We start from the raw sequence: 26,863 nt of genomic DNA on the forward strand, positions 1-26,863 counted from the left end.
TGGGTTCATATTGCAACCCTATTTACAAAGCAGCTCTGTGGGGTTCAGATGGCTCTTGTTTCGACCATGTTTGTGATAGTATTCACGAACATTAAAGCAAGCAGGATTTTTCTTTGAACAAGTATTAGGTGAATACATTTCTTTCATGGATCAAATCGTGCTCTTATCAAATGGAACAGAGGCAGAAGTAGGCTTTGGGTGAATACCTGTGCAAAACAAAAGCATGCAGACACAGACAGGAATATTTCCTGAGCACTTTTATTATTCATTTAATCTCAAGTTTAAATAATTTCAACCAACCTATTGGGAAACAGAGAAAGTGCAATAAGTGACCAGTGACACATCAAGAGTAATGAAATCAAAAGCCAAAATGAACGTATTATGAATGATTCTTAGGCTGGAAACTGTTTGCCTAAGCTATTCTTGGTGAATATTTTGAAGTAAAGAGCACTTTCCTTCTGAGGAGTGATTGTACGGCCCTGATCTGATGTGGGGTTCCCAACTGGGAAGAAGAGATCTGAGCCCAGAAAATATGACTGCGTCCATCCAAGAGTTCATTTCAAGTAAATAGTTTCATCAGCTCTTCCATAAAAGAGAAAATATTTCCAATGTTTATTTTTAGCTTTGCACATGAATAACAGAAATATAACTATTTGAGTATTTAGCATGAAGCAATTTGAAAAAAAACCTCATGTATAGGTTAATAATTACATATAGCTTAGTAGGGCTTTTTTTCAGTAATGCCAGGACCATGCTTTTAAATGGCGTGTCTCAGCTGTTGTGAAGGCCAAGGTAAAGTCATGTGCCTTCAAACACCCAAGAAATAGCATTATCCAGTATGACACATGCCTAGATATGTCTTATTGTGATCATAATATAGCCTCAAGGTAAGAGTACAGGACAATCACTTGCGTGATATTTTTTCAATGCTGCTTCTGTTTATCTACATCAAAGAAAAGCTTCTGCTAGAGCTATTTATGTTGTTGATCAATAGAACTATTAGTGATGGTTTATAAATGCATAAGAGACAAGTTTTAAATTTAGCATGGACTTTAAAAATGAAATCTATTAGTACATTAACTTGATCATGTTTCGTCAGTGATAGGTCTGTTCATTTTGAAAAACACTTTTGAAGAAGCAGAATGTACCACCATGACACGAGAGATACTTAAAATGTCAAACAAAAACGGTGGCTGTGAATCACCAAAGTATGAATTAAATAACTGATGTTTTCTTGCGCTGAGGTCTTACTGCAAGGGTGGTGACGCTCCACATTTACTATCGGTTGGCCCTGGAAAGCTGAGTGCTTTGCACAGGCAGACTTGGCACCCTGCAAAGGCACCATGCAGTATCCTGCCTTGTGTCCTTCATTCAGGTTCTCCTTCAGTCAATGGGACTTTGGGATACAGGTTTGGGCTTGAAGATGTTGAAGGCTGTCGCCATGGTAAACATTGGTGACAGAGACTCACAGCACTGAGGTGTTTTTCTATGAACTTTTTGGTCCCCCTAATAGGTGAGGCCTAGACCTGCTGGCAGCCCTTCTGATGAGTGAGGATTAAACCAGTAACATCTCAGTGTCTAGTTTCCTGGACCCACTTTTGTTGTGTAATCACACACTGTAGGACAATCTGCTTTGAAGTCAGCAATGATACAGCACAGACTAGTTTTGCTCTTTGAGTTTATTGGCTAACTGTAATGGGAAAAACATGGTGAGTGGAAGTATGTAAACACAGTAAGAATGTAAAAGGTACACTTCAGACGTAGGGTTTGTTGCTTGGAATTCAGAGCCGTCTCTGTTCTTTAACACCGCTACTGGGGACAACATACCATCTAATTCTCCATGAATACAGATCCCTAGATTATTCTGTTCGGACATGGAAAACCTTGCAATGTCCAAGAACTTGTTAATCCTAGATGTTGTCCCTCTGGTTTCTCTTCATCAGTCCTGTGGGGGCCATTTTCTCCCGTGAGAACTGGGTCTTCCCATTCTCTGCAATATTACCGTGAATCATCCTGCTCAACCTGCCAAGATTCAAACAGAAGAATAAGATTTTCAAAACTATGAACAACAGAGGGAAAAAATAAAATGAGAACAATCACAGAGGGTTCACCTTTGTAAAATAGTATGTATTAACTAATGTGTGTTCCCTAACTTAGCTTATACCCGAGTTTCATTGCCTTGCATTAGTGAGGTAATTAATTTAGCGGGAGAGATGAAAGGAGCCAGCAGAGATGACAGCAAGCATGTGTGAGAAAGAAGTCAAGTGTAGGTCTGTAATGGTGGGCAGTGGAAAAGTGTTTTCGACATGCATTTTGTAAATGTTCAGAGAGTGTAAAGGAGTGCATACAGACGTCTGGGAGATGTGGTGGTTTTTTCTGCTATTTCATCCATGTTTCTGTCGTGCGTATTTTCCGACCATAGGGAGGGCAAAGTCCTGCAGTTCAAGGCAACGGATCTCATCTTCTTGCATAGCTTTGACCACTTACAGAGGGGGGTTAAACTAAAAGCCCCTAAACTCAAATGTTTCCTGCTTGGGTAGAAAATATATATGTATGTATGTGTGTGTATGTGTGTGTGTACTTCTTTTTAGACCCAAAGCTTCTCATGGGAAATGTTGAATCCAAGGGCTGTTCCGTGAGCTGGGAGTGCTGTACCAAACCTCTGGGGCAAATGTTTGCACTGAATCGTTGAAAGAGTCCGAGATTGGCAACGCCACCCTGCCCTTGGCTAATGAGCCTTCCCCGGGAGAATATCAAGTGCAATTACCTTTCAGGGAATAACAACATACCAAAGAACCATGGACCCTGCAGAGAAAAACGAAACGCACATTCGTAGGTAGAAACCGCTATGAATCAGCATTAATTATCCAATAAAGGGAATGGGGTTGCAATAAGTCTCAGTTCCTGACTCACACCGTAGATCACAGCAAATGTGAACTACTTATAGAAAAAAACATTTGCAAAGTTCAGCCTGCCCTGACCCCCCTCCCCTCCCGCGTACGCTTCTGCGCTCGGGTAGTGGTTGGGGGCTACGCTTCTGGGACACATTCCCCGACCCCCAGTTTGGCGACGACTCGGAGAGGCGATCAAGGGGCCCGGTGGCAGTGAGGGCCTCGTGAACGTCAGCGGAACAGTTCATCTGATGCAGAGGTTTCGGCTGTGCCGACGTGCCCGAGGACACCGAGCTTCCACCGGAGTCCTTGGGGGGGGGCGGGCGGGGGGGCAGCCGCCTGTCTTCGGCCTCAGAGCCAGGAGAACTCGGTCCCCCCGCGGCTGCCTGCCTCGGGAAACGCAGAAAGCGGGGACGGTCCCGGGGGACTGGGGTCTGCCGTGCGCCTTCTCAGGACGGACGCCGGGCGGGACGAGACGGGACGAGGCAGGGGAGGGGGACACGACACACCCGCATATTTTAGATTGAGCGACTGGAAAAACGCGTGAAAGCTCAGGTACAGCGCTGGGGCGATGCGAGGGGCTGCCGGCCGCCGGGGTGACTCCCGGAGCGGAGCGGAGCGGGCGGCGGAGGGGCGGCCCGCAGCCTCCCGCGGAGCCCGGCAGCGGCAGCCGTGCGCGGCCCCGGGCGGCTCCCCGGGGAGCAAAGCCCGCCGCAAGCCGTTCGGACGTGAGAACGGCGCGGAGCAGGGCCGGCTGCTCTGCTGAAAGAGGGCACACCTAGATTGAGTTTGTCAGGGATCATAAAATGTGAATTGATTATTCAAACGGCCATTGATTATAAAAGAATGCTTACTGCAGCAATGGGAAAGGTTAAAAGGAAATTGACCCTCTGCGTACGTGACATAAAGTCATTAGGTAAATGAGATATTCATACAGGGTGTAATCAAGGTCACGCTAATTTTATTTGCGGGGCTCAACCCGAATCTCCAGCTTCGTTTGGGGGGAGCAAACTGTCCCCGGAGGAACCGAAACGCCAGGTAGACCCCAGGCGCCGCGGGAAACAACAACAACAACAAAAAAAGGGTAAATAAAAGCCAAAGAGGGCTGCAAATAGCCCCACAGCGCTGCGCCCGCGGCGGGCCCGATCCCGGGCCGGCGGTGAGGTGGCGGCCGGGCGCCCGCGGAGCAGCGCGCAGGATCGGGCCCGCCCGGGGGGTGCCCTCACCTCGCCGGGGCCGAGGTCGCCCCCTCGGAGCCGGGAGAGGGCGGGGAGCGCCGGAGGTGTCAGAGATCCTCGCCTCTCCCAGCCAGGATGAGAACATGTCAAGAAATTAGATGTATTTATGCACATATTTATCCCCTCTAATTATAGAAATTAATCCTCTTACTTATGACTAAAAGGTAACGTCTAAGGCGTCCCTTTGATGTTTAACAGCATCATTTGTGGCTAACATTCCAACTGATTAAGGAATAATTGTTGTTAAATGCTTTACAAGTGGATAGTGTTTAATTGAGAGGCATTCATAATTTTACGGCTTACCACAAAATGAAACGTAATTAAAAACGCAGGAATTTCCAACTGATTTTATTCCAATTATGTTTATTGTTCAGACTAATTACTGCACGAGATGGGGTACTTTTCCCCATATCTAAATGGCACACGTCTCCCAGATACACCCTTGCAGGTTTTTCTTTCCCAGGTACCGGCTCGGGACGGCTTTCTGCAGCCTCCGCTCCCCCCACCCCCCACCCCCGTGATAATTAAATGCTCCAGCCTTTTCTTCGCTCCTCCATGCAACACCTTGGGATGTGAGAAAGTGATGGCAGCTCTCTTCCCTCGGAGCTCGAAGTAATTGTAGAAGGGCTGATGAATTTCTTGAAGAAATACTTGCCACACACTGAGGAAACCATCTCCTAGCAGGATTTTACAAACCAAAGTAAACAAAGCGCCCCAGGGGTGATTTCCTCCTTTTGCGCAGCTTACTTCTCAATTTACCTCGGAAGGGATCACAAACACACACAAGAATTACAGCAGAAACCATACTTGGTCTGGGGAAGGTATTCCTGATGAAAAGCAGCGGAGAAATTGGAAGTGTTCAAAGGAAGGGACGGTCATTAAAATACCTGCCAGGCGCGCTGCCGTTCCTCAAACCAGCCTTTCTTCCTTCTTCCCCGTGAACTCAGAAATCTCTGCAGCATCTCTCTTTTAAACACACATACCCTTGGCGGGGGGGGGGAAGAAAGAAACCCCACACACACCTCAGTTCCATCTAAGCATCCCCCACACACACCCCTAAGGTCCATCTTTACCAGCGCCTCCAGAACAACCTCATCCTCCCAAGAGGGGTGCGGTGGGCAATGAAGTTGCTCGGCTAATTTCACTGTTTGCTCGATCGAAGGGAGTTTAGTGTGTAAATGGATTTATTTATTCCCGAGTTTTTCCGTCCCTCAGCTGGGTCTCGGAGAAAATTGGAGAGAGGTGTCTGAGACCACGCGAATAAAAAACCAGCGCTGACGGTTACAGCGAGTAACCAGACCGGGTCAGACCCTGATAAAACGGGGGCGGGGGGCATCAAATGCCCAATATCGCGTCCACTTTGCGTTTTTCCTCTGGGCTCCGAACCGCCAAGCAAGGATCACACACACATTTATCGCTCCTTTTGTCTCCCTCTTCCCAGCAGGATCCAGCCCCCCGCGCGTGTGTGCGGTTCGGGGCGCTGCCGCTCCCTCGGGGGGGGGGGGGGGGGGGGGGCGGCATTCGCAGGTGCGCTGCGGCTCCTCTCCGGCCCCCGGCCCCGTTCCTCGGTTCTCCTCACGGGATTAATCCAAGTGCGAGGGTAGAAAAGTGTTCAAATTCTACTGGGGAAATAAGGGGGGCGGCGGGGGGGGGGGGATTCCCTCTTATGGCAAGTTAGAAATAGCCCAGGCTTTCCAAAGGGATGTTTAAATTGGACTTAATGGAGCAATATCTCCACTTCTTTTTTTTATTTTTTTCTTCAGCTAGGAGTCCTGAATCCTTTCATTAAACTGACACAGATTTCCAGGGATGGGGAAAAGGAGGGGTATCTGGGGTGGACATTTTATGTAAATGAGCAAATCCGAAATGTATTACAAATCCGCTGTAATAAAACTGACAGTTTTGACAGTATTGACAACATAAATATATGTTGGAACACAGCACTTTCAGACACTTAACCGATGAAGCAATAAAAAGATTCGACTACAATATTTCAAATAATCGACATTGATGTTTTGATACATCATTTTTATACCTCGAATCGATCTATCACTCTGTGACCGGTCAATTTTAAGTAAAAATCTGATGCAATTATTTACGCCATTGCCAATGACGACCTAATAACTGTTTTCAATTAATTACAGCAAAACTAAGCATTATGAGGACTAACCGGCCGTATATTCCATTGTACTGTCCCTTGCATTTCTTGTATGGAGAGCAAACACATATATGTATATTGCATTCTCTTTGTGGGATCAAAAGAAAGACGTACAAAGGCGATCACAATCTTTTAGGGGGGGAAAAAGAAAAAAAAAAAAAAAAAAAAACAAACGCCGTCTCTCTTTCGGGAACACACCGCCGGCTCTCATCACGTCCTGCTAGGAAACACGCTGCAGTATTTTGTCAGCTCTTTCGCTACGCAATACCAAACCGGGCTCCTGAGATTTCTTTTTATTTTTTTTATTTTTCCCCTTTTCTACTTGGGCTGCACGCTGAATCCCACTTCAAACAATGGGCCGAGCAGCTCTTGCAAAAAGGGAAAAAAAAAAAAGAGAAAATAAAAGGGGGGGGGAAGACTGGTGCTTCGAGTGCTCGCCTGCGTGTTGTGAGAGTCCCCGCATCATTTCAAAAGACGTGGGAGGATATTGTTCTCCCCGGACCGAGAACTCCAGCGCAAAAAATGTGAGCGCTCCTCTTCTGGAGTTTCACAGGCAGCTGGAGAACAAAAGTGAAGATTTCGAGAGAGCGAGGACAGGGAGCTCTGAGCAGAGTCCGGGGCCTGCTCGGATGCTCTGATACTGCACTAAAGCGATTTAGTTCGCCCTAACTGTCCTTTTTGTCCCCGTGTCAAGTTGGAAAGATGGGTTTTGTGTGACGCTCCGGGCTTCCTCCGCCAAATGCAAACCAGGGGTTTAACTGCCCCGGTGGAAGCAGCCTGCTCGGCGTCAGTGGAGAGCCCTGGCAGGTTTTTTTTTTTTTTCCCCTCCTCTTTCTGGTTGAGGATGGAAACACGCGCGTTGGCTCTTTACGGTCCGCACTTCCACGACCCTCCCCGCTTAAGACATTTAAAAAAAAACCAAAAAAAAACAAACAAAAAACCAAACAATAAAAATCTGTATTCTCGCCCGACATCAGCACCCCCGTGAGATAAACCGGGCAAACACGGAAGGGGGGGTGGGGGGGCCGACCCTGTGCCCCTGCCCGCTTCCCCGCTCGGTTGGGGCGCGGAGCGGGGCGGGGGGGTGGACGAGGCCAAACCGAACACCCGAAACCCCCGAGGGAGGGGGGGCCGCGGAGCCGGGGGGACTGGGATCCGCGGGGGGGACAAGCCCTCCCCTGCGCGGGACGCGGGGCGCGGAGGGGCGCGGAGCTGCGCGGCGGGATCGCGCTGGAGCCCCGCCAGATAGCGCTCGAGGGCTGCTGATGGCGGGGCCGCGCCGGGCGCCGGGAGAGGCTGCCCGGGGAGGGCGGGGGGGGTCCCGCCAGCGGCCGGTGAGAGCCCGGCAAACCGCGGGGGATAAAGGGGGATCGGGGGGGGGAAGAAAGCCCCCGGATCGCTCTTGCTTCGTGGAGGGTTTTTTGTTTTGTTTTGTTAAAAAAAAAAAAAAAAAAAAAAAAAAAAGAAAAAAAGGAAGGACGGAGGGAGGGGTGGAAGAAAGAGAGTTAAAAGGGAAGTTAGCAGGTAAGCAAATGAACCTCCTCCTAATCCAGCTCCCAAAGATCTCGGTCATACCGCAGCCGAGGTCAAGAAAAGTTCAGCGTGATGGGCTATGGTCGACTTTCTGGACTGGAAAGGTTTTCGAAAAAATAATAGATTGCTGAAAAGCGAAGTAGGCTATTGGCAGGCGGTGGGGGGGGGGGGGGCGTCGGGGTGAGGAGCGAAATGAACCCGCTGACCTGCAGAAGCTGCAATGTGTATGATTTAACAGGGGGACCCGAGATGGGACCTCGAGAGTCCTGCAGCCGCGGGAAGTCGGAGGCTGAGACGAGTAAAAAGTGACTCAGACTGTGAGAGCCAACCGTAAAGGCAAAAGAAAGTGTGGCAAAGAGAGATTTCGGGGAGTGGGGGTTTAAACTGTGGCATAATCCCGACTACAAAAAGGAAAAGGTACTGTGTGCACCCCACACTTTGCCTTGCGAGCAAAACAAAAAGAAAAATTCCCGTGGATTTTACTGCGGGGTCACGGTGATGTAATCCCGCAGCCGCATTTTACCAGGTGTATTGCTTTCTTCATTAAATACTACACATTTCCTAGATGATAGTTAAAGATAGAATGCCGATTCAAACACGCAGAATTTTCATCCTGTGCCGCGATACCCCTAGCCCGTCCATGGGAGGTTTTGCCTGCGAATGTAGCCGATGTGTTTCCGAACCCAAGCGCATCTTCCAAAAACACTTGAGCCCCACGCACAAACAAACAAACATTGAATAAAGTTACAAACAAGATTAAGGTTTACGTTATTTGTCCCCGTAGCGAGGCGTCAATTGTTCTAACAGATGTAGGGACGCTAAGAGGATTTAAACCACGCGAATTTAATAAACCAGATTAGCAATAGGTGCTTTCCACAAACGCTGGGAAGCGTGAAGTAAATCTAGCCTCAATTACCCATCAGACCGGAGCATCGCCTACGAGGAGTGCAGAAAATTTCCGAAGGGGTCCAATAGGATTTCGTGCAAGCACGGCTTGATTTCCCAGCCCCCCCCCCGAAAAAAAAAAAAAAAAAAACAAAAAACACCGCAACAACTTTCTATTATTTGCATCAAATCTTGCGCTAGGCGCACACGCGTGTACAAAACAGTGGTTTCAGATCCCCGGTGGAATATATTCTTGAAATCTGAAATATTACCTGTTGTGCCATCCGCTTTTGCAAGGCTGTGGAAAAAGAGCGGGGGGGGGAGCGAGCGAGCGAGAGAGGCACGTCTCAAAGCCAGCAAAGGACTAAGATGCCACACTTCGGAAAGCCTGATTGAAAACAGACTCTTCTTAAGTTTTAGAGGATTTTCTCTCTCGCTCCCTCCAAGGGCTAAGAAGCCGATTTGGGAGTTTGAAGGGAATAGGTTTCAGCGTCCATATTTGTTCTGGTGCACTTGTAAAATGCGATTTGAAGAGGATCTTTAGCCCTCTGATTGTCTTTGTATTGTTTTTCTTGAAACGGATCTTTGGCCCTTAATGAATCCCCACACAGCTGGACAGCTCCTGCGCGGACACTGAGAGCCCTCACCCCAAACTGACCCCAATTTGACACCACAAGATGAAATTTTACCGCCTGTTAAAACCATTTCCAGCCTCGGCAAAAGGAGCTGGCTGTTGACTGAGATTCACTTCCATACCGGACACCTCATTTCTCTTTGGACTTTTGAGCAGATCTAAAAAAAATAAATAAATAAAGGGGGGGGGGGGGGGGAAAGCCCAAACAGACAGACACACACACCCCACCGACTCGTCTCTCACACTTTTCCTGGAAACAGCCTTCGCTGTGAAAGTGATGCACGAGAAATGGAAATTAGCCAATTTAATTTTCCCGAATTACTGTGTTTTAAATGAAATATGTCATCAGGCGGGGGGGGGGGGATAAATAAAAAATTATCTAAGAATGTGGAAGCCCCCACCCCCTGCACGCACGTATCCCATTTTCCTCCGAGTTCCCAACAGCATCTTTGTTAATAGCTGAGTACTTTCACTTAAGGGCGCTAAATTGAGATTCCTTTTTAATGGCTAAACTGTAGCGCTTTATAAACCATGTTCTCTGTGTGCTTTAATCCACTGGGATAGTGAAGAGGAAAAAGGCTTCAACTCTTTTCACGGGAAAAAAAAAAAAAGCACAGGAGGAACAGGAAAGCCCTTCATTTACCATATGAAATTTCACTTTCTATCAAGTTAAAATAATTTTTAAAAGTTGGTCCTTGTCCCACATTACACACATGCACAGCAGGGCAAACCTACGCAGGGGGTTAATTAGTTTGGGGGAGCGGGGGGGGGGGGGGGGGAGAAGAAAAAAAAAAAGGAACAAGTGAAAGGAGCAGCATTGAACACTGCAACAATCTTTGGCTGCTTTTTTTGCAGCTTTGATTTTAGATTGCTTTCTAACAATTTCTTAGTCAGGAGAACTGAGATCTACAGGCACTTCTGTGAAAAACAGCATTATGGAAAAAAAAAATCAGGTCTAAAATTATATCCTTAGCAATGAGGCGCTTTCTTCTATGGGAGCCAAGTCATCTAAAAACTTCTTTTTGAGAAGAAAACTGATGAACCTCTCCCACAGCTTGAGGTCTGAACAAATACGTGGAGCCTTCAATAGAGCCAGATTACTTTTGCACGGCCACGTTACAAGGAAAGACCTCTTCTTTGGTGATACCGAAACTATTTGAAATGAGACACACTTGCATATCTCAAGAGCCAAGGCTCCGGGTTTGCACTGCCTCGGTTAAAAAAGCAAGTTTGGAAGCTACAGATATTTTAAACACGTCCTCTAAGCCGGCTGCATGGGCTGTATCACGAGCAAATGGTTCCCCGCAAATTTAGAAATCCGGCATCTCTGGGGCGGGGGGGGGGGGGGGGGGGGAGAGACGGCTGGCGGGGGGGGGGAGAGGAAGAAAAAAAACCAAATATCACTCACCGATGACTAGCTCTCTCAAAAAAAAAAAATCTGTTAGAAAACTACAGCTGTAAAAGTAGGAAAGGATTTGCATAACCTACTGCTCTGTAGGTCTCCGCGCACCCAGAGGATTAGCCAAGCATTCATTACCATGAATATCTTGAATTACGTTACCAATTTATACGACAGAGTATAAAATACTGCACAAGAAGACTGGCTTTTTCCCTGCGAAATGAATCGCCTTAACCACTGTTTGAGAGAGATCTACATACTAAGGGCTTTTTTACTCACCTCTCTTTACAGTCCCGTGAAAGTCAGTCACAGCAATTCGGTTGCTCTTAGGACTAGCTTTAATCTTGGAGGAGATCCTCTAGGGAAAAAAAAACGGGTCTGCTCTCCGGCTGCTGGCGGGTTTTAAGCAGGGTGCAACTCTGGCTAAAAGTAGGAGAGGGACTTTCCTCCATCTCCCCCCCCCACCGTTTGTCAATGCAGCCGCACTCTGCAGGGCTCGGCGCGATCGGAACACGCAGGAATGCCCACTGGCGTTTGTCAGCCCTCCACACTATCTTTCTTTATATGTGAGGGCTGATTTCCCGCAGTCATCATTGTTATGATGGCTCATTTAATCAAACTGTTTAATTGCTCCGGTAATCACTATCATCATCACAGGTACTCAATCATTCATCATTTTGGAGGGGTTTATTGACCTCTGGAGCTCCTTCCCTGCGCCTATTAAAATCAGGCCAAATATCTGCAACTATCCCTTGAGTCATTTTCTTAAAGTTTAAAAAAAAAAAAAAAAAAATCTTAGAAGCATAGTCCTCATCACGGAAAGCAAACCAAACCCGAACAAAACCTAACTGAATAAATCGTATTTTTCTGCCGTGTATTTAAAAAAAAATCCATCTATGTATGAGGCCACACTCACAACCGGGTAGATAATCATTGATAAATCCCACTATTAACGGGATAGTCTGTTTTAGATTTTATGAGCAGGGGACCGTGAACGAGGGTGGGGGGTTGGGGAGGACAAAACTGCAGCAATCGATAGTTTGACCATCGCTCCTCCCCCAAACTTCCAGCGTCCCCCATGATTGATGATCCCGGGTAGCTCTGGTAATTGACTGTTCGGAGGTGAGGCACGGTTTAGCTCCGGCCAAGCGACTGGGGGAGGGAAACACACCAAAATTCGCCTACGTGTGTGTGTGCGCGTGTGGAAAAGTTCATCTGGTGTTCGGGGGGGGGGGGGGGGAGGTGTGCACCGTCTCACTTAATTTGCTAAATAACCCCGCTGTAATTAGCACTACCATTAGAAGGCATTACCGAGCTAATACTTCGGCATACGTTCCCCCAGCGCGACGCCGATGTACGGCAGAGTCCGCAACGCGCGCACGCGGAACGCGGCGCTCAACCGCCGGAGCCGCCCCGAAGGGACGCGCAAACCAAAGAATAAAACAAATAATAAGAAAAGGAATCTTCGTAACATCTGGATCTCCCCTACAAAAGGCTGAGCGTGACTTTGTTTCTCAGCCCTTCTCAAAGCCTGGCAGCCTAATCGCAAGACTAAGAGGGATGTCCCCCCCCCTCCCCAGCCCTCCCCCCCCCCCGAGGCATCCGCGGCGCGCTCGGTAGCAGCGGTCGGTTAGCGGGGAGCGGTGCCGGGCGCCGTTTGAACCGGGCGCTCTCCCCGCGCCCTGGGAAACTAGTTCTCCGCGGGGCACGCCGGGCTGTCAGAGCGGAGCGGCCACGCGTGTCCCGGCGGCGGGGACGCTGTCCCCCCCCCCCCCCCCCCCGCCCGCCCCGCAGCAGCTCCCCTGCCCCCGCACTGGCGCATCGCCCGCGGCCCGGGCGGCGGCCGGCGATCGGAGCGAGCAGCCCGGCGCGGAGCGGGGCAGGCGCCGAACGCCGCGGTTCACCGGCGAGATATTTTGTCGCCGAAATAACCTAGCGCAAACCGACCCGGGGCTGGGCTCCTAACGCACTTTTCTCCTCGCTCTCTGCAGTTTTCCCCTGCTTCTCCCCCCTCTCGCACACGAGCACTCTCCCCGTCCTTCCTCCCCTCCCTCCTCCCTCCTCCCTCCCTCCCTCGCTCGCTCCCTCCTCCCTCCCTCCTCCCTCCCTCGCTCCCTCCCTCCCTCCCTCTCTCTCGCACGCTCGCTCGCTCCTTCCTACACGCGTTGCTCCGCTCGGGGCAGGGGCTGCTGCGCGGCTCCCCCCGCGCGGCCCCGCGGCCGCCCCGCCGCCGCGCTGCGCATCCCCGGCGCTCCAACGGCTGGGGCGCCCCGCGCCCGCGCCCCGCCGCCGCGCTCCGCGCCGCGCCCCGCCGCCACCGCCGCGCCCCGCCGCCGCCGCCGCTCCCCGCCGCCGCTCCCCGCCGCCGCTCCCCGCCGCCGCCGCCGCCGCCGCGCTGCAGGACTGGCTATGGCCACCGCCACTTCCGGGTTCCGTCACTTCATTCTCCCGCCGATCAGCGCCGCGAAACTGAGCCGCTTCTATAAGGCAGCCGGCAGCCAACCTGCCCGCACCCGCTGACACCCGCTCGTCCCCGGGAGCCAGGCAGCCAGCGAGGCAAAATACCTGCCGGGAGGAGGAGGAGGAGGAGGAGGAGGAGGAGGAAAAAAAGGAAAAAACAAAAAAAACAAAAAAACAAAAAAACCAAACCAACAACCCAAACGGGAGAGAGGGGGAAGTCCGGGCTTTGCAAACTACTCAATTTTTCTTCTTCGCATCTCCCCCACCCCCCTTCACAGTACTTAAAAAAAAAGAGAGAGAAAAAAACCAAAAAAACAAAAACCAAAACCAAACCAACCAACCCAATCTCCATCCTAAAAGGCAGAACCCCAGCGCGGAGTTACTGGAAGAAGAAACCGGGGTTAAAAAGATTCCTCCTCTCTTCTTCATCATCATCAACCATCATTCATTCACTACCTTGACATTCCCTGGCTTTGATTGACAGCTGGAGTGGCAAAAAGCCATGAGACACGACAGTTTGGTTACATGTGGGTTGCTGACGGGCCGATCGTAACCTTCAGTTTGGGGGCTTGACAATTTTTTTTTTTTTTTTTTTTTTTTTGCGTAGAGAAAGAAAAAAGGAAAAAGAGAGAGAAAAAGGAAAGAGAGAAAGAGAGAGAAAAAAAGAAGAAAACACAGAAACTCATCGTGGTTCTTGACTGTTTTTTATATATTATCGTTGTTGTTATTGTTGTTGTTATTATTATTATTTACCCATATTGGAGGATAGGAGAAGTCTATAAGCGGGTTGCACAAAAAAAAAAAAAAAAAGGAACCTTCTTCTTCTTCACTCTAAATCACTTTCTTTGCTGGACTGGGATATTAAATATACGACACATCCAGGAGTTTATTGGAGCGCAGACTGATGGCGCAAAGGGTAGGTTTAAATCTCCAACACTTACCTATATATAAATCCTCTCTTAAGAGGGGCCTGTCCGATTTGCTCTCCTCTGTTGCTGATGATGATGGCGGCCACGATTAAAAAAATAGCAGCGAAAATTATTCACTAGCTTTCTGTGTGCGTGCGTGTCTCTCCGTCTGTGTCTCTCCCTCCGCAGTCGTTCCACGCTGTTCTCCTCCGCGGCTGCTCCCCCGGCAGCGCGGTCTCCCCGCTCCCCGCCCGCCCGGCAGCGCGGCTGCACGGGGAGAGCCCGGCTGCCGCCGCCGCTGCCGAGAAATCCACATGTGTGTCCGGGTATATACCAACGTATATATATGTATGCACATATAGCTGCCTTTTTTTTTCTTTTTTTAAAATTTTTTTTCGGTCTCTGGCTTTGACAAGGACAAGGGGAATTGCTACTAAATAATGTTTCTGGTAACTTTCAGATTATTTCCCCCTTTATCTCCCCTCTCCCCCGACGCACCCTACCTTTCCTCTCTCCTTCCCAGCGTTGATTTACTTACAGAGTTGCTTTTGATTCTGCTTGTTTATTCTTTTTTTCCTCTTTTTTTTTCTTTTTCCGCCCTTCCTTTCTAACGCGGAGCAACTCTAGTTTCTCTCCTCTGTTTCCTTCCTTTTCATCCCCGTTTCCTCGCCAGGGTTTCTCCCGCCCGTGCCGCAGCGGACGGGCTCCCCCCACCCAGGCAGGCAGGCGGGCAGGCGGGCGGGCACACACACCACACACACACGCTTTCCCCCTTTCCCTCTCCCCGCACCCCCACTGCTCCCTCAGCCTCTCCAGCCTCTGCTCCCGGTCCCGGTCGATTTTCCTTTCGCACATTTCTCTCTCCGTTGTGGCCGTTCTTGTTTTGGTTCGCTTTGTTTGTGTCTGTCCGGGTGTTTCACTCTCTTCTGACTTTTGTTGTTGTTGTTTGTTTGTTTTTTTATTCCTCCCTCCCTTCCTCCCTCCCTCCCTCCCTCCCTCCCTCTCTCTCTCTCTTCCCCCCTTTCTCTTTCTCCCTGCTCTTCCGGCCCGTTCTCTGACAGTACGATGAGCTGCCCCACTACGGCGGGATGGACGGAGTAGGGGTGCCGGCGTCCATGTACGGGGACCCCCACGCCCCCCGGCCGATCCCCCCGGTGCACCACCTCAACCATGGCCCGCCGCTCCACGCCGGGCAGCACTACGGCGCCCACGCCCCGCACCCCAACGTCATGCCGGCCAGCATGGGCTCCGCTGTCAACGACGCCCTGAAGCGGGACAAGGACGCGATCTATGGGTAGGTGCCGCCGGGGCCCGGCTCGGCAGCGCCGGTGCCCGCGGAGCGGTAGCGGGGCGGGAGCGGGGGGTCCCGCGGGCAGCAGAGCCCCGGAGCGGGGCCAGAGGAGCCCCGGCTGGAGGGGGGCGGCCCTGGAGCCCCCAGCCGCCCGCTCCGGGGGGGGGGGGGGGGAAGGGGGGGGGACAGGGGACCCGGGCGGGGGCACCGGCGCTGCGGGCCCTGCCCGGGCGAGCGCGGTCCCGGCCTGACCTTCCGCAGAGGTGCCGGCGCCCGCGGGAAACGGATCCTGGAAACAGAGACCCCTCGGGGAGAGGGGCTGGCCTGGGGGCACGTCACGTTGCCTTCTCTTTCTTTTTTTTTCTTTTTTTTCCCCCCCTACAATTATCCTTTTTTTCCTCCTTTCTTTTTTTTTTTTTTTTCCCCTTGGGTTTTTTGTCTTTCTGGGAAAGGCCCCAGTTAGGAGTTCAGACAGGAGCGGTGGCTCTCGTTGCTCTGGATTTTAGGCGGAGGAGTGTGGTTCTGGTGTTCTCCTCCGTGCCACAATAACACTCTCCCAACACTGTAAATAAAGAGCTGTTCACATCGCGGAAGGTAGGAAGAGTAAAAGCGATCCGCTCCTCGCAAGCAGCTCTTCCCTGAGACAGAAGGAATAAACACATCGGGGACACCGAGCTTAGTTTTCTGTTCAGGAAAGAAAGAACGCGAGGAAAAAGCAAGGCGCACCCGGCAAAACTCAAGCCTGTGCCAGGGCATTGCTTGGGGGGAATGACACCGGTTCCCTCCGGTGCCTTTTAGAAAAAATATCAAATGATCCTGAAAGGAGAGACAGTAACATCCCCGACAGAGTGCGGGGCCTTGGTCAGGCACCAAAGGGGAACAGAGACGAGTGCATGCTTACTACTTAGCACGCAGATAAATTTTTCTTTTTTTTTTTTTTGCCTGACTACACCAACTATGGGAAAATATTTCTCGAAGTGCTCCCTCCCTCCACCCCCTCCCCAGCTCACTTATCTGGACAGCTGGTATTTTACTTGGGTGTGCTTCCTAAGCCAGGAAACTTCACCACATTTTTGTTAGCAGGCCCCTCGGAAAAAAAAAAAAAAATTACGTATGAAGTAGTTTGCAGTTTGCCCAGCCGCGCTGCTCGTTTCAGGTCGTAGCTGGAGGGCAGGGATGGGATCTTCCCGGTTTCGCGTTGTTTTAAGCTGTGGCGAAAAGTGTGAGGTTCCCGGCTGAGCTGCCGGCCCTGCGTGAGCGGTGCTTGGCGCGTCGGGAGAAGAGGTCACTTTTGTCCTCTTCTGTGGGGACTGCACGGGGGATGCGGCGCGGGCACGGCGATTTCAAAAGGGGAAAGGGAAAAAATAAATAATAATAATACAAAAAGCCCGCAACCCCGTTTTTGTTTTAAAGTGTTGTTTTCCCCTACTCTGCCCTGAGCACCGCTGCGAGGATGCAGAGCGCGGCCGTGTCCGTGTGTCCGCGTACTTCAAAAAAAAAAAAACCAACAAAAAAACTTGTTGATTCGAGCTCTTCTTTCCCCCCTCTCCCCCACCCCCCTCCCCTCTCTTTGTGTGCCACTGCCCGGTAGGCACCCGCTGTTCCCCCTCTTAGCTCTGGTCTTCGAGAAGTGCGAGCTGGCGACCTGCACCCCCCGGGAGCCCGGCGTGGCCGGAGGGGACGTCTGCTCCTCCGACTCCTTCAACGAGGACATCGCCGTCTTCGCCAAACAGGTCCGGACCCCCCCCTCAACCCTCCCCCCAATCCACCCCGGCCCTCCCGCGCCCGGGCAGCCCCTCCGCTCCCGCCAGCCCACCCCCCCGGCGGCCGGTCCCCGGCCGCCGGGGGGGTGGGCTGGCGGGAGCGGAGGGGTTGCCCCGACCCCCCTCCACCGTGAGCCCCTCTTCCCCCCCCCCCCCCCCCCCCCCCCCCCCCCCCCACGCCTTCGAGTGGTTCCGTTACTGGGCTGAGGAGAGAAGCTGGAATTCACACTGCTTTTCCTTCTCCCCGCAGGTCCGCGCTGAAAAACCACTTTTTTCTTCAAACCCAGAGTTGGACAATTTGGTAAGGCCTGCTCACCCTTCCCCCCCACCCCCCTTCCCCCTCTGCCGCCCTTCCCGACCCTCACCGAAGGGCAGGCGGGCGGCTGCCGGCCCGGGGAACCGGGCTGGGAGGGCCGGGGGGGACCGGGAGCCACCGTCGAGAGGGCTTCAAAGATCTGAAAGCTTCTGAAGTGAGCCGGGGCAAGTCCCGCGGCCCCAGCGCTTGAAAGCCGCGGGAGGAAGCTAAAGCGAAGGAAATCACTGCTTAGGAAGAGAGAGCCGGAGACTCCTAACGTAATTCTTTTGCTAATGTGAACGATTTCAATATTCAGAGCGCCTAAATCCGCTTGTAAAGAAGATGCCAAACTATTCATCCTTCCCCTCCCCTTCCTCCTGCAGGCGGTGGGGGGGTGGGGGAGGTGGGGGGGTGGGCTTGACTTCCCTGCGGACCCTCCGAGGTGAGGGCCGGGGTGCTGGGAGGGAGCGAGCGAAGGAGGACCGAGGTTTCCTCCGAGATGTCGGTAATAAAGCGCTAATCACTGCTCCTGGAATAAATACGCTAAAAATCGAGTGCTTGGGTAAAAGTTGATCGGAATTGTTCAAGCGTGGCCGATGAGCCGAAATCCTGGCTGATGACTGCGCGCCCCGGCAGCCCTCCGCTCCCCCTCGGCCCCACCGTAACCCCTCGTTCAAAACTTTCTTGCAGATGATTCAAGCAATACAAGTACTAAGGTTTCACCTTTTGGAATTAGAAAAGGTAAGAGCCAGCGGGGCGGGCAGGGGGCAAGGCGTTCCTTCCCTCCCCCCCCTGCCCCCCGACTCTTGGGAAGACTTGTAAACACGGCCAGAGGAGACAGGGGAAACGCAGTGTGACACCGTGACCTGTGCCATCGCAGCATGTGACACCCGACAGCCATGCCCAGCCCAGCCCGGCATTATCATTACTTTTTCTCCCGGCGTAATTTCAGCCGAGCCGGTAGATGTCCGTGTCACTGAGCCCCTTCCACCCCTCTCGCCCCGTCCCTCGGCAGAAGCTCCATTCCCGACTCGGAAACAGCACGCTTAACAACCAGAGAAATGCAAGCGCTCCCGCCCTTCCCCAGCCCCGGCAGGCGCGTTAGCCCCGAGCCAGCACCGAGGGTCGGGAGGAGGCCGGGGCCCTGCGCGGCGTGGGGAGGGGGCTGCGCCCCGGGACGGGACCGGCTCTGCCCGCGAAGCTGGCTTTGGCTGCTGCCGGCCACTCCGACCGCGGTTTTCGGCCCGGTTTAAACCGATCCCGTCCCGAGTGACTAGTTGTACCTGTCTGGGCTGTGTGTGCTCCAGAGATACCGCTCGGGTCCAGCTCCCAGTGCTCTGATGTTATCAACACGTCGGGCTTCCCTCCGCACACCAGACTGAGCCCAGTATCTCTCTCTCTCTCTCTCTAACTTGTTGCTGCGGCAAGTCTCTAGAGAATAATACGCGCTGCAACAATTTCTCTATTGTTTCCTTGCCTTCAACTATTGTGCCCCTTAATTAGAGTTACTTGTGGAGCAGATCAGAGGGTTGTTCTTGCTACCAAAAAAGAAAAAAAGAAAAAAGGTTTGCAATCCGATATTTTTCCCTTATTAATGCTATTATTCTTGTTACTGTTTGCAGGTTCATGAATTGTGCGATAACTTCTGCCATCGGTACATTAGTTGTTTGAAAGGAAAAATGCCAATAGACCTCGTTATTGATGAAAGGGATGGCAGCTCCAAATCAGACCACGAAGAACTCTCAGGATCTTCCACGAATTTAGCCGATCATGTAAGTCCTGCTGCTTTCTTTATGGCACTTTTTAAGACTTTGACCTGCTTAGAGGACCTGTCCTCGATTTCATTGTTTTGCTGCTCTTGTCTGCTGTTTATAATTACCGTTTTCATGCCTACTTTAACCTCTTGCAAGCTCGGATTCCATCTTTACACTTTCTTCCCTCTCGCTTTGCAAAGTTGTGGCAGTGCGAAAGGTTCCTGCCGTTTCCACCCGTAAAGCAGCCAGTTTGCCATGGTTCCTAAAGTTTCCCGGGCTGGGCGGCCCGGAGAGCTGGCAAACCGTCGGCTGGATGCGGGGATCGGTGCTTTCTCTTCTGCTGTGCCAGCTTGGTAATCAATGCGGCAAAGTAAGGAAACAGAGACAAGAAAGTTAGGGAGAAAGTTTGCTGGTTTGCTCCCCCCTCCCCTCTCGTGGGGATGACAAGTGATGAGAATTATTGGCAATACCACATAGCATTAAAAAAAAAAAAGGGTTAGCACGTTAGAGTTTCCAATGCTTGTGCTTTATAGCAACTTAATGTCAGAATATGGACTTATTGCCAAACGCCTGAAGCATCTTCATAATAAAAGACAGTAACCTTGATGAAGCAATTATTAACAATGTATTACAGAAAGCTGGAGAGAATGATGATTGAGTAACCGTAGGTTAGCGGTTGATTTTAACACTTTAGGAGTCGGTGAATTCGCGTTCTGTGTGTAGGACTGAAGGCAGGCGTGCGTGGTGAGGAGAGTGCCTTTGTTTTTCCGGGTTTTGGAGCGGCTCCTGCGATCCTTCAAAAGCCGGAGACGCGGAGAGACTTCGGGAGGTGAAGGGAAAGATTGCAGCTGGTACCGCAGAAAGAGGAAGGAATAGCTCTGGTTAAAAAGAGTGGGTGTGAACTCTAGTTTATTTATAGGAACGCTTCCCTGGGGGGAAAAGGGGTTTACACAGTTTTAGATTCAATTGAACTCGTAATCTAAATGATACAGTCTAATATTTTAGCGGTTGAAATATTAATTTAACACCCGGTGTGAAGTTAACCATGCTTTCTGCACAGACGCCTGCCTTCATTTCCCAGTGTATTAAGAAGAGTAGCAGTAAGCCCGGGGAGAATGAGCTTCCTAGGAGCTTTTGTTTGCTTTGAGAACACGGTGTTTGTGTGCTTATTTGATAATTACATTAGACCTGGACTGAAGCTGAATTGGGAGATAAAATAATAATAAATTCTTCTAAATGCCCTCCTCCTGGCACGGCTTCGTTCCAGAGCCCGGGAAATATTTTTGGACTCAAGCCTTAGCTTTCATTTTCTCATTTGTATTCGGTAAACATTGAAGGACAAGTTTTTTGCGATGTTTTACATTTTAAATCTATTATTTTGAGAGAAACAGAATGTATGCAGAGGTTCCTGAAAGTTTCTCTGCTTATCAGCTATCTCACACGTAGATAATAAACTCTATGAGGCATGACAGTATTTCAAAAATATTTGTTTTATGGCATTTTACAACCCTAAATTCGTGTGCATAAGTATTCTGGAACAGTACCAGAAAAGAAATTTAAATGAGTGGCAACCTGAAAGATAGGGGGTCATCGCGTATAGTTCAGAGCAACAGAAAAAAAAAAAAGTACACTTTTCTCCAGTATAGTTTCTTTACAAGAGTGTGTTTCAAGTGGAAGGGTAGAAATGGAGCATGCTTATGTTTATATTGAAGAGATTAGATAAACTAGCCTGTTTAGGGTTCTGGCAGATGGCGAATGCTCAAGCCAATTTGCAGTGCTCCATTATAATATTTAAATTCACACACAATGATAGGACAGGGATGGAGGGGGTTAGCATTTTGATAATTTGATAACTATTATCTTCCCGAAGAAGAATCTCCTCTTGCTTTTGTGGCCCAAAAACCAAACTCAAATATATATGACAACCCATTTATCTTGCACCCGTTAGGGTTTGCCACTTCATTGGGTATTATAATTTAAAGCCTTTTATTTCCTGGAGATTTGAGCTATAACATTTTTACTTTAGCCCCCTGCTATTTGTTTTGAAAGGAAGCAATAATTTGTGCAACCAGAACACCAACTGGGAAATGAAGAGTTGTATCACATAGTTACATTTTATTCATGCGTTTTGGGAAATGTGTGTCTCCTTATTGGATTTTGTGTGTGTGTGTGTGTATTAGCTTGTTTTCCCAACAAAACTTTAACACTCTTTTATATCTTAGTCGAACTACTGTGTGTGTACACCTTTATATTTGCACTGTACAAGGTTCTAGTGGGAAGAAATCTACTTTTATTCATAAAAGAAGGAAAAGCTTTAAAAAACGGCTAATATAAACGTGCAAGAGTATCAAAAAACGAGCTATCATTTGTGAGCATCTACCTGAAAATGTAGTAGTTCAAGCATGTAAATTTGTCCAATTTGACTCTCCAGGTTTATTTTTTCATTTGCTTTGATATGCATATTTAATACATAGCCTCAGGCTAGATCTCATTTGGTGAAAGTTGGTGCAGTGGTGATGATGAGCCACTTCAGAAGGACAGAGACAGCATGTTGTTTCCTCTGTTTCATGTGTTGGCCGGCTGTTCTGATCCACGGGTCTTCCCCTCCTGGTTTTATTTGCACATGAAATACCAGGAGCATTTCTAGTGATTGGCTATGAATAATGATAGCCAAAAAGAAGTGTAGTTTAATTTGTTGTGCGCCAAGGCTTCTCTTGTGGAGGTGAGAGTTTGTGACAGCTTGTGACAGCTGTTTGACACCCCAAAAATCCACACACCTCTATTCTTATTAAGTGGTATGAAGCTACACTGCGTGTGCTTAATGTGAATGTGAGGGGTGGTAGCGGTGACAGTGGCAGTGCTGAACTAGGAACGAAGGCCTCTCTGAGTGTTGTTCCTTCGCTAGACCTGAAAACAAGCACAGGGAAAGTAACAGAAAGAACTGTAGGACTGGCCGATATTTACTGTAAGACTTTAAATGGGGTACTCAGATAGTGCATGCTTCCCTTGTCAAAATCTACCGCTCTGCTATTTATGCAGCTATATTAATTGGAAACAAAACCCAAAATCAACAAAGGAACAGACTCTCCAGAGATATACCTGTGCTGGAAAAAGCACTTACAGCTGTAAGTGGTTGTGCTATACGTGTTTGGTAATAAATGTGTTTACCAAATTTTATTTTAGTGCACTATTAGCTGTTATGTAATACAGTAAGTGTAAAGGGTCCAGGGACTTGGTAGATCAAATAGTGCAGCGCTGGCCACAAGAAGCTGAAACTTTTGTTATTACTCTGCTGTGTTTAGTAAATATAACAGCCCATAATTAGTGTTTGAATTTTTAACACCCTCATATTTTTTATTGCTCTGAGGTATTAGCTGTAGATGGGAAGAAGGTAATTACAGCTATGCCCTGGCTGAACCAGATCAGTTGCGGGGGGGGGGGGGGGGGGAAGAAAAGAAATGAGGAAAGAAACCTTTCCAGCTGCAGTTAAAGTGGAGTTTCCCAGCACAGACAATTTATTATTGTTCAATATAAACTTTGTGGGCCCTATCCTGCATTCTATGTTCAGCTTCAAATATCTGTTCAGATTGCCAGCAAATCTTTTTTTTTTTTTTCCCCTTTAGAGCTATTCAAGTCCGAAAAACGTAGTGCTTGTAAAATTCGGACATTTTAAAACTTTTTCCAGCATATGATAACATTTTGTACTTTAATTACATATCTTCTGTACCTGGCTTCACCTGGTGCCACACAATTCTTCCTTTAGCACAAACCTACTTTGAAGCCTAGTAATTCTACCGTAGAAATTTATGGCTCTCCTTCTGCTGGCTTTCGTGGGAGCGGGATCAGGGTCTCAGTCTTTCTGATATTTGTTTATATGTTCTAGTCAATTTGCAGCTGAGAGGTAATAATATACAGATCATAATTCATAAAATATAATTACAAATGGATAGAAATATACATACATCTCTTCTTTATAAAAGGACTGATGACAGATTAGAAATCCGATGCCTTAGCTGTAGAAGAGAAATATTAGTCTGAATATTAAACCTTTCAGCTCTCAAATGAGTAGATACTTTTATTTTGTACTTTTGGACCCTCAGACATTTTACATTTCTGAAATATTTCTTCTCGAAGAACGGTCTGTGCAAATTCCTGACATCGTGCAGATGAGAGAAAAAGAAAAATAGGGTAATATACATCTGTTCCAGATATATAATTAAACCGTTAGGTAAGATTTCACTTAGTAATGAGGAAGTAATTGGGGCCCTGTTGCTGCAGTCTTCAGGTATGCCATACTTTGATGGACTTCAGTGGGAGTTTGCAGTACGCTAGAAATGCAGGATCAGACCCCAAAGCCGCCTTTTCTGTTTGCAGTGTGTCAGAAGGGAAACTAAGTAGCAAACTGCGACAATAATACGGCAAATTTTTTTCTTTAATAACCAAATTTCTTAGTATGTGGCTCAAGACTTAGGCCTTACTGTAAGCCCCGTGATTCTGAAGGGGCAAGGAACATCAGCAGCTTCCAAGACTGTAGAGAATGGTGTGTACTTATTTCCTCTTTTTGCTGGGCCAAGGTACTCTGCATAGGTACGCTACAGCTCAAATTTGAGTGTTTTAATTTTAAACTGGGTTCTCTCAAACTAAACCGATGTGTTTCCCTCCCTATTTGGCGCTGGTGTTCCCTCTTTGGTTTGAGTTGTCTGTCAGTCTAGATGAAGTGTAGCCACACAGAATGACATAGAAGGACAATTAAAAGAACAACAAAACCCCGATTTTTCAAGTCTCAGTTCCTTGCTGACAGGTGGATTACACGTCTGATTTCTGTCTTAATTGGAAAATACAAAGCCCGCAGCTTTTCAGAACATTGCCACTGTCTAGGAGCATCAAAAATTCCTCCTGACACTTTCCTCAAGTGCAAAATCACGGGACAAGAATTAAAACCTCTACATATATATGCATACATACATAAATACCCAATCGATCACAATGCCTTGTGCTTGGCTTAAATCGTGTAGTTCTGATACAAGAAAGTTATATTAAACACGGCTCTGTAACAAAACAAACCTTAGCAATATCAGGAGTAGTCTTTTTAGAAAAGATGCATATCATGTCAAATTAGAGTTTTTCATGGCTCATTTATGTGTTGACAGTTCCTTTACACAGTAAGTTTATTATTACTGCACTCTGCAAGAGTGTCTAAGAAACCATCCTGAACTTTATGTGTACAAAACAGACAGACACAGGTGCGCACAGGTGCACACACACAAACACATGTGCATGCATCTGTATAGGTTTCTCTCTCTGGCATAGCGTATCATCGTTTGATACACGGTGGTACCTAGACACAGATTTTTGTGGTAGCAGTCACGTCAGTCGTTCCACTGTGTTTACAGATGTTACTTGTACAAACAGGGTGAGCAGGATTTGGCTTGTATTCGAGGGGAAAATGCTGTCCGTATCAGCAGTTCAGTTCAGTCTTGTGCTTGCAAAATTAATTTACCAGAGCAACCTCCAGACCTTTAAGTCCAACCTTCTTCACAAAGAATGAGCTCTACAGCCGTTTTAGTTTCTTTTATGAAAGTAAGTTGTGTTTTATTTGTTCCTGCAAGATCAATGGGTTTGTCCGTTTCATCTGATAAAATGTAAGGGCCTGATCCTGTCACAGTTGCGACAGACTCGAACTTCAGTGTGTACTCAAAACTTCAGTCAATGCCTGTGAGCCAAATCCTGCTCAGCTTACTTGCATGTGTATCAGCTGGCCTGATTGATTTTACTTCCCAGTTATAAATAAGAAGCAAATTCCTTATGGTTAAATGAGTCTTTAATATCACCATAAAAAGCAGTGTGAGATCAGAATCAGTCCTAGCGGGACTACATACAGTCACAGAAAATTAGCCGGATGGAAATTCTGGGCATAAAAAGTAAGAACTGCAATTTAAGAGAAGGTTATCCTATATCAGATTTCTCTGTTACGACATCTCCGGTTAAGAAATCCTGCAGTGGTTAAAAACTCTTCCAGTTTCCCCCGGATCTGCAGCATCGACAAAAGAGTAATGCATCAGATTTGCTTTGTATATCGGGAGATGCTTGTCCTTTTTGTTGCTCTTTTCTAGATTTAGCAAAATTCAATGGTGGTGCTAAATCAATTGTTTTTTAACTTTCAAGGGAAAAAACACTGGCAAAATTGTGTTTTCTAGGGAAGGCTGTGTGTGTAAATGAGAAACAGTGGATAGCAGCAGAGTGATCTCCTGTGGCCCTGCTAGTACAAGCTTTCCCCATATTGTCTCCTGCTTTTATATTAATTACAACTTGCATTATCAGCTGCGAGTCTGTAGCCCAGCAAATAGAAAATACTGCCCCTGGAGACCTAGCTTCTTGTATGTATTTTCCATCTCCTTCTATTGTGCTCTACTCAGTATTCACTGCTTTTCTCCTGGTAACACTGCTCTTTAACACAATTAGGTAAGAGCAACAGGAGCACTGTATTTGACTCCCAATTATTAAAACTACTGGAAATAGATACATGTGTGCTGTTTACCTTCTACGGTATCTGGTATTAGTTTAGGTCATATGTGTGCGAAAATTTTATAGTACGCACATGTACGCAAACCAGGCAATTGCATTTTGGCAGACACCATCTCCACGCTTCAAAGTCTTTCTGCAAAGTCTATTACTAAAACTTGCAAGAAGATATGAGAAGCCACGCTAACAGTTTGGGTAATTTATCTAAAGCTATCTGTTTTTCTGTTCATTTTTCTTTTTTCAGTGTGATAGCTTAATACTAATTTCATTGATATTCACACAAAAAATTGCCATTAATGTTAGTGGGCTCTAGATCAGGATATCTCTAGATACCTAAACTATACTGATAAGGTGTTTCTAGTAAAACACACATTAGATGTGTCATTTGGTCCCATGTTTTGTGAAGACATACATAAAATAACTACTTATGATTAGGCATTTGGCCAAGAAGTTTTTCTTGAGGAATGCAAAGTTGTAAACAATCTAGGGGAGAAAAAGAGAAGTTCACTGACACGTACAATGATCTTAGTCCAAAGCAAAATAATGCTGCCTTTTTGCAAGGCTTTAAACTCCACCTCTAGAGTTATTTGTTATTTTTTATAATATTAAAGCCTAGCTATTTCCCTCCCTTTCAAATTAATCCAACATTCTACTGCCGCATCTTGTAAATACATCATCTTATTATTTCTGTCCTTCATCAAGATTCTGCCAAATTGCTTCCTCAAGAAAACCGTGTCACAAGAAATACATTGAACTCCCAGTCAACACAGTCTGTCTTTCTAAGACGGGATCTACAAACTGAGGTCAAGAACAGCTCAGCCTGGTAGAGACATCAAGTGTTTTCAGCTGCGGGAAGTCTTATTCAGTGATCCTTTCCAAATCGTTACAGTTTTGAAACAGAAAGGCCGGTCTAGCTTTTGAAATACCATATGATAGGCTTTGGATGACATTTGCCTTAAAACATATCTGAGGTGTTACCAGTTAATTATTATAATTTTCATATGTGTGATAAGGAGCTCCAACAGCAGCCAGCTTAAGAGAACCTGCAGTGCATAAAATTAACATAACTCACTGTGTTCCCTGAAAAGTTTAGCCCAGGTGAACATGTTGCAATTATTACATTTACCAAAAG

General features: G+C 48.1%; 1 protein-coding gene across 5 annotated transcripts in view; it reads left to right on the top strand.

The window, feature by feature from the left end:
- Positions 1-13,083: 13,083 nt before the first annotated feature.
- Positions 13,084-26,863, top strand: part of MEIS2 (Meis homeobox 2) — a 174,716-nt gene continuing 160,936 nt past the window's right edge. For all 5 annotated transcript variants that reach the window (XM_075426915.1, XM_075426916.1, XM_075426911.1 and 2 more), the window contains exons 1-6: positions 13,084-14,114; positions 15,168-15,400; positions 16,989-17,130; positions 17,411-17,461; positions 18,146-18,196; positions 19,078-19,227. In XM_075426915.1, the coding sequence (XP_075283030.1) occupies positions 14,103-14,114; positions 15,168-15,400; positions 16,989-17,130; positions 17,411-17,461; positions 18,146-18,196; positions 19,078-19,227 (639 nt within the window). In that variant the 5' untranslated portion in view covers positions 13,084-14,102. The remainder of the gene's footprint in view (positions 14,115-15,167; positions 15,401-16,988; positions 17,131-17,410; positions 17,462-18,145; positions 18,197-19,077; positions 19,228-26,863) is intronic.

Source organism: Opisthocomus hoazin, chromosome 7 (genome assembly GCF_030867145.1).
Source record: "Opisthocomus hoazin isolate bOpiHoa1 chromosome 7, bOpiHoa1.hap1, whole genome shotgun sequence".
NCBI classification, from domain to species: domain Eukaryota; kingdom Metazoa; phylum Chordata; class Aves; order Opisthocomiformes; family Opisthocomidae; genus Opisthocomus; species Opisthocomus hoazin.